An 8,646-nucleotide genomic window follows, 5' to 3' on the forward strand; every position below is an offset into this window, starting at 1 on the left:
GAAAAAAAAGTAAATTAAGTTTTTATATTTAGAATCAAGATAAAAGTCAAATGACAGTAGTTGTATTTACTAAGATATAATTTTCTTATTAATATTAAAAAAATATACAGAGGTTAGTGTCGGGGATTGGGAAATGAGCCTAAGCAAAAGAATATGCTCGGGTGCTAGGGAGGTTTCGTCAGTAATTAGACAACCTGATGATGAGAGATGTACATGATTTTTGTAAGGTTGATATTGCCTTTTCGGGGAGCATCTTTATCCCTTAATTTCCCAATCAAAAACGAGTTGTTTCACCTCCATATATTCAAATACTGTTATCTTATATATCTCCACCGTTTATTCCATAAATATTACATTATATATATATAGACGCAAGATCTTGTGCAGAAGGGAAAATAGGCAGTAGAAAAGTTAGGGCCGAAGAAGAAGAAGAAGAAGGCTACGCTGAAGCTGAGGAAGTGAGATATTCATCCTTGCGTCTTCTTTGGGCTCCATGCCTGTTGTTATTTGGAGGTGAGATATATTACTTTCCTTTTCTTCCTCTCCTGCGCCTTCTCCATGGATCGGTGCTTTGTTTTTCTCTATGTTGGTCTCCTAAGCTCTGATATCTCGCTTTCATGATGTTTCTTGTAATGTCTTAATTTTTTTAATTTTATTTTTTTTTTCTAATTTTGATTTTTAGCTTCTAACATAAAGTAAAGGACATTCTGATATCTTGCAGCTATAAATAGTGCAATTTTTTTGTGATTTTTTTAAAGAAAATAAGTGGAAACTACAAAATTTTGGGGTTTTTTTTTTTAGAAAAACGTAAAAAAAAAACTAAATTACGCCATTTAATTACTATAAAATACTGGAAAATTTCTCATTTTATCTAGGAGCTCGGAAGGAAAAAATTCCAAAGAAATAATTAAGAGGTTAGAACATTAAAAAATGAGATATTATAGGCTCCAATCCTAATAATATCATACACATGTATAACTGGCAAGCGATGTAGTTGGAATGAAAATAACATGATTTTCTAAGTTTAAAATGGGCAATTTAAGTCACCATCCTCAAAAGTGGGGTTCAGTTCCCCATACATATGGACTAGTTAGGAACGTTTCATCATTTCAAGTATGTACCACATTATATGCTGAGGTGATTTTTCTCTTTATTGTTGGATAGAAGGAACGTTTGCATGGTGGGTGTGTTTTTGTGCCTTGTTGATATGAGAGTGATCACCCATGTGGTTGGGTCCTATTCTTATCACCTCTTGCTGTATTTGTATCTACTCATTGCCATTTTCTTTTTGAAAAAGAAAAGCTCATAAAAGTATTTTAAAATCACTTACTTACCTTCTTTAATATGGTCTATTTTGCATGCATTTAGATTAGAGTAAAGCTTTTTTTTTTTAAAAAAAAAAAAGCTTTATTAACCAAGGGAGTGCAAGTAAGTAAAAAAACCCGATTGACTTGGTCTAGTGTGACCTAATTCGATTTGGTTTGAAGTTGAAAAAACTAACTTGAACATTGGTATCCACTTACCAAACTAAGTTGGCTATTGGGGTTAGACTAAATTAAAATTTAAATTAGCTTTTAAAACCAATTAGTCTAGTCACTTATGGGGATTGAATCTGGTAAAAGGAGTTAATCTTTTCATAACATAGTGAACTAAGATTAGAATTCCCATCAAAAGATATACTCACATTTAGTGTACAACGTAACATTCCCTTCAACATGATTGCTTCCAATAAGATATGTGCCTGGAAAAAAAACTCTAGTCTTTTTGTTTTTAATATTTTCCCTATTTTTTCAAATATTATTTTGTCCCACAAGATAAGGACTATTATGTTTAGTCTGGTGTAAATCATACTAAATTTTGTGTTAGAAATTTACCAGTTTGGTCTAGTCTATACACAACCCTCATCTTAATTACTTTACATTAGATAAAAATATTTCAATGAGAATATATATACATATGATAACAATTGATACATGCCAATTGAATAATGCCAACAGGAGAAGAAGAGGTGGGGTTGGTCTTTCCAACCTCAAAACAAGCCAAACCAAATTTTTTTTTTAAAAAAAAAGTTATATTAAATGCATTGGACTTTTTAAATTAATTTGGCTCTCCCTACTTTGAAACAATATTGTAATGGAAAGCGATTCAAGATTTTTTTTGACAAAAAGACAATTTTATATAACAAAATAAAATGAGTACATAAAAAAGCGTGCCAATCGTATTCAGTCAATTTAGGCAAAACCTAAATGAACCAAAGGAGAAGGCCGGCCCAGAACATAAAAAAAACATAAAAAAACAAATACAGAAACACTTCTTGCAATATCGACCTCATGATACAAAGTCAGCAAAAGAGACTCAAACCAAAATACAAGCTGTGGCTCACACAAGCTAAGACATTGCCATCAATGACACTCCAGAGAATCCCAATGACCATAAGCATCATTTACACTAACTATTATATTGTATGGAGTAGAAGCCATTGAATTATACCACTAAGAGTCAAAGCTCAGGCATAGGTATCCCCAGGTGTATTACAAAAGTCCCTGGCAGCATACACCAATAAACAAGGATTTGGCATGAAAACCAAGGCAAATAAATGCCAATGAACATGCAAAAAAGCTAGTGCTTGAGCAAGTAACTCACAAGATAGTAGGGGTGCTCACGGGACGGGACGGGACCGGGACAGGCCCGTCCCGGTGAACAGGGACGGGACAGGGTTTTAGTCCCGTGTCCCGTTCCCCTCTCCCTTTTTTTAAAAAAAAACTATAATTTTTTATATGAAATTTTTTTATATTATAATGCTTATTTTTTGTTAGGCTTCTAAAGATAAAAACATTATAAAAAATATTATGTAGAAAACTCAATTATATAGTATAAAAAAGATGTAAAAACAATATTGTAAAAAAAAATACGATAAAAAAAAACACTATATAATGGCTTTATGAATTATTTTATTGAGGAAGGAGATATTGTTGAGATAATATTACAACTTAAGAGTTAAAAATCACTATAAAAATAATTATTATTATTAATAAGTAAATTGAATAATCTAATAATAATTATTAATAAATAATTTTTTTTAAAAAAAAATATCCCGGGACGGGACGGGACGGGACGGGACAACCCCGTCCCGCGTCCCGTCCCGTCCCGGTCACTGTCCCGTCCCGTCCCGAAATTTTTTTTGTCCCGTCCCGTCCCGTCCCAAACTCACCGGAACCGGGACGGGACGACCGGGACGGGACAAATTGAACACCCCTACAAGATAGCATTAAGTAGCAACATCCACATAAACTTGGAAAAACAAAGACTGAACAAAAGCAACTATAAACACGACTAAACAAACACAAGGACATGCATAGCTTATTAACGGAAAGCAACCATCATAGAGTAAAAAAATATCAAAAAGACAAAAAGGTTGCAATACTGCTTGATGGACCTCTAAGTGGCTGCTAAAGAACTTGGAGGCCACAAAAAGTACCATCCACATGGGCAGAGCTCTTTGACACAAACTCCAACAAAACTCAAAATATTAGTAGGAAGTTCATCCCGTGTACGCTTCCTTGAAAAAGCAATGAAAGCGATTCAAGAGTTCGCTCATTCTCAAGTACGAGATAGGGCCGTATCTTGTCTCACGTTGTTTGTCTTCAGCTCATGCAATAAATTAATGAACTTACGGTTCAGATATTTTCCATAACATTTTTTTTTAAATCTCATTATAAAGTACTAAAAAAATGTAATTATAAATGGCATAAACTTATTATCATTTTCTGTATTGAAACTTATTGTTGCATGCTGCTAGCTTAGCTTGTTATAAAAAAACTTTGTGATTAAAATTTCCTTGTTAGGACTCATTGTAATTGTCTTACTTTTTTCTCTATTTGATTTTGATTTTTATTTATATCACTATATTTTTAATGTGAACTATAAATTAAATTATTTAATTATAAATAATACATATTTCTGTAATTAAGTTTTATGTCTTATGCTAATATTAATTTGGATTTTCGGTTTTATAATTTTATAATTTACATATTTTTATAATTTGCATTTTAACTATAATTTTATTTTTTTAAATGTTAAATATAAGTGTCGATATAAAATAGGTTAAAGTACATATTCAATCATTTAAATTTATATAATATTTTAATTTGGCCTTTTAATTTAAAAAATATGTTTGTAGTCTTTTAACTGTAAAATTATTAGTTTTAAATGATGATTTTTTAGAAAATTATGGTTGTTTAAAAATTAAACTTAATAAATTAACATTCTCAAATGTTTTATTAATATTCAAGATCTCAATACCTTGTCAACAGTATTAGAATTAAAGAACTAAAAATATATTTTTTAAAGTTAAAGTATCAAATTGAAATAAAATATTCTTTTTATTCTATAAAATATAAAGTCTATAAAAAAATATTTTATCTTCTAGTATGTCCTAAATAAGGGATTAATAAAAACTTTAAATAAAATCTGATTAATCCAATACTGTGTTTATATTGTTTTTCCTAACATGATCCGGATCATGAAAAGACAAACGAATGAAATTAAAGTCTAATTACGTAATAATTTGGCCTGCCTTTATACTTTGTCTTGTTTTAACATGCTTAGGTTTTATCATAATGCATCATCAATTAAAAATAGAATAAAGAGTTCTAATATGTTTAGCTAAAGTTATTTTATTTCCTTTGACAAAACATGAGCATAACATAATTTGAGTTTTGTCGCTAATGCTTAACCCGGCTTGATTATGGTTAAAATATTCTTTTGGTCCCTTATAATATCATTTTATATTTTATTTTTTATTTTTATGTATTAACTTTATTTAGTTTCAAATTAATTCCTTCATTTTTTTTGTGTGCCGATTTTATGTTTGTTCATTAACGTTGTTTAGTTTCCATTTCGTTCGCTAATTTTATTTTATGTTTTCATCTATGTATATTTGTTTAGGCTATGCATATTTAGGTTTGTTCATTTATTCTTTCTCTAATAGCTAACAAATTTAGTTTACTAATGAACCATCGAACCGCGTAACAATTTTCTGTTATGCACTTTAGAGAAATGAATCAAATGACAATATTTTTAAGAAATATTAATCATTTAATAAAAGTTTTGACTTGATTAAGAGTTCAACATTCACTCTAAGTCAAATTTTATAGTTTTGATTTGATTAAAATTTGTTCTATAAATTTTGACTCAATGTGAATAAGCTCATATAGTTTTAATCATTTAAAATATTGGTCTCTACGTTTTAAAAAAATAAAATTATAAGAACAAAATTTATTTATTAAAACTTAGGGACTAGTATTTATAATTGTTGAAATTATATGAATGAGGTTGTACTCGGTTAAGGTCGAGGGACTTAGTCTATAATTAAGTTGCACTTAATGAAAGCTCAGAATCTTAGCTATAACTGATTTAAGATTATAAGGAGCAAGTGATTGATTTCTCCAAATTTTTATAGAAAAAATTTTAAATAATTTTTAAAAAATAATTAAAAGGATAAAAGTAAAATATAAAATAAAATTAGGGACATGAATATCTTCCAGACAAGAGCAAACATAGCAGGCCATTGGAATGAGTTTCTAAACCTGCCGGCAAAATTTGTGTCTGTTAGTAATTAAAATGAAGAAATCCTAATCTGTAGCTTCTCTCTGTCTCGTGCAGAATTCATCACCTCACTTTATCTCAAATCAAATCATTCAATCCAAAATAAGAAATGTTTTAAAAATCTTATGCTCTTCTTTACATCACTTTGCACCCACATTTTTTGTATTTAATTCATGTGCAAATAACCATAAAAAATTTGTCATCTTTTAGGGAAGTTTGATTGGTTCCTTGGTGTCATATAGAAGTTCAATCTCATAACCTTATGTGTTTCCAATATTAAAACTATGGCCGGCCTGCCATTTGCACTCTGTTTCCTGCATCGTTTTGTCTTAGCCATAAAACTTGACCTCACTAGCAAAATTGCAGAATAGCTAGCTTGCTTCATCATCATCATCACCACACTCTTATGCTTCTTCGTCTTCTTCTTCCATTCATTCACAGTCTTAAGCCATGTTCATCATTCTGAGAAACTCATCACCAATCTTCCTCCTCTTGCTATCTCTGTTTCTTTCTCTTTCTTTATCCTCTTCAATCCCAGACTATACATCTTGCTTGATCCATCACAACATCAAAAACTTCACAAGATTCCCTGACCAATCCTCTACTCACAGTTATGATGCTGACTACTTCAAAATCCTCAACTTCTCCATCCAGAACCTTCGCTTTGCACAGCTTAACATCCCAAAACCTATAGCAATTGTTCTGCCTGAGAGCTTGGAGCAGCTAAGGAGCAGTGTGGTGTGTTGTAGAGAATTCTCTGTAGGCATCAGAGTGAGATGTGGTGGACACAGCTACGAAGGGACTTCCTCTGTGGCCAATGATGGAGCTCCATTTGTCATCATTGACCTCATGAACCTGAACCGTGTTCAGGTGGATATGGAGGCTGAAATAGCGTGGGTTGAAGGTGGGGCCACCCTAGGAGAGACCTACTATGCAATATCTCAGGCCAGCAAGGCCCACGGGTTTTCAGCTGGGTCATGCCCAACCGTGGGTGTAGGCGGGCATATTGGGGGAGGTGGGTTTGGGCTTTTGTCAAGAAAATATGGGCTTGCAGCAGATAGCGTGGTGGATGCACTTATTATAGATGCTGATGGGAATTTACTTAACAGGAAAGAAATGGGAAAAGATGTGTTTTGGGCTATTAGAGGAGGTGGAGGTGGTGTTTGGGGGATTGTATATGCCTGGAAGATCAAATTACAAAAAGTGCCAGAAACTGTAACTAGTTTCATAGTCTCAAGAACAGGCACAAAAGATCATCTTCTGAAACTAGTTGATAAATGGCAATACGTAGCACCAAGATTGGAAGATGACTATTATTTTTCATGCTTTGTTGGTGCAGGCTTGCCTGAAGCTAAAACTACAGGCTTATCTGCAACTTTTAAAGGGTTTTATCTGGGTCCTAGGCACAAGGCCATCTCTGTTATTAACCAGGTTTTCCCTGTACTGGGTATTGAGGAAGAAGATTGCAAAGAAATGAGTTGGATTGAGTCTATAGTTTTCTTCTCTGGCCTAACAAATGGAGCCACAGTGTCTGACTTGAAGAACAGGTATATGCAAGGCAAGGAATATTTCAAGGCCAAATCAGACTTTGTGAGGAGTCATATTCCTCTAGAGGGGATAGAAACTGCTTTGAACATACTTGAGAAGGAGCCAAAAGGGTATGTCATTTTGGACCCTTATGGTGGGATGATGCACAATATAAGCAGTGAATCCATAGCTTTTCCTCACAGAAAAGGCAATCTCTTCACCATTCAGTACCTGATATACTGGAAAGAAGCTGATAATGGTAGAAGCAGTGAATATATTGAGTGGATAAGAGAGTTTTATGATTCTATGACTTCATTTGTTTCATGGGGTCCTAGGGCTGCATATATCAATTACATGGACTTTGATCTTGGAATAATGTTGGAACCCATTAACACAAAGGCTGCAGAGGAACAAGCCAGAGTTTGGGGTGAAAGGTACTTCTTGAGCAACTATGATAGACTGGTTAAAGCCAAGACTCTGATTGATCCCAATAATGTTTTCACTAATCAACAAGGCATTCCTCCCTTATCTTCTTCCATCAGTTCAATGTGATGCTACATTTGTACAAGTGAGTTTAAGTTTCAGCTCCTCTGCAAATATGTGCATTTACAAGTTTGATTCTGCAATGCATGTGTTAGAAAACGCATCTGAAGTCTGGTATTTAATCGTATAGTGTGCAAGTTATAAATACATTGTAAAAGGTTTGCAAGCTCTTTCCTTTGGCACTATGGCAAAAGGTAGTAGTACGTACTACGTACATCTCATATATCTAATAAGACTTAATATTAATGTCCATTATTCTTGAGATCTATCAGTTCAAACTTCTTTTTTCACTATTTGTTCTGAAATTAAATCAGGAAAACTAATCATAACGAATAATCAAAATTCACTTTGCTTCGAAAGTTCATGTTGAATACAATATCAATATCCCTGAAATTCTTTATATAACTTAAGAAGATTAGGATATTTGAGTAGAAACAAAACCATAGTTTTAAAAGTGTTTTTACGGTTTGCGAAGTAAATATGTGGAGAATTTTGTCTCGATTTGCGGAAAAGTACTTCTGAGAAGTGCTTTGAGGTACCCAAACACTCCCTAAGTAAATTTTATTAAAGTATTAGACATTTGTAATATGTCTTTTATAAGGTAATAGTATATCAAGGCAAAAATTATTGCATAATTATTATACATAACATTTAAAACCAAGAAAAATCTACATGCTTAGCCTGATAAACAAATAAGTTTGATAGCTAAGGGCCTTACTCTGTGTCACTAAGTTTTAGTCTATTAACTTATTTGATTGAGAGATTGGAGCTGACCTTTTTCCAAACAAATTAGGTTTCAAGGCGAAATAAAAGAATAATATTAATTCACAAGTAAATAAAAAACTCATATATAGTTTATATACAAGTCAACAAGCCAGCGTGATTAGTAAAGCATAAATATGATATATTGCTATCTTTTTAAAAAAGAAAACTCAAAATGATGTTTCAGGATTAGGAGTTTGATTCACC

At 32.4% G+C, this 8,646-nt stretch overlaps 1 protein-coding gene across 1 annotated transcript; it reads left to right on the top strand.

Annotated features, from left to right (window-relative positions):
* The first annotated feature begins 395 nt into the window (after positions 1-395).
* Positions 396-7,686, top strand: LOC114760540 (reticuline oxidase-like). The gene is made up of 2 exons (XM_028949795.1): positions 396-513; positions 6,219-7,686. Exons 1-2 carry the CDS (start codon positions 494-496, stop codon positions 7,684-7,686), a joined length of 1,488 nt encoding a protein of 495 aa, XP_028805628.1. The 5' UTR covers positions 396-493.
* The last annotated feature ends 960 nt before the right edge of the window (positions 7,687-8,646 follow it).

This window comes from Neltuma alba, unplaced genomic scaffold (assembly GCF_004799145.2).
Source record: "Neltuma alba isolate B1F8T4 unplaced genomic scaffold, ASM479914v2 tig00010986_pilon, whole genome shotgun sequence".
NCBI lineage: Eukaryota > Viridiplantae > Streptophyta > Magnoliopsida > Fabales > Fabaceae > Neltuma > Neltuma alba.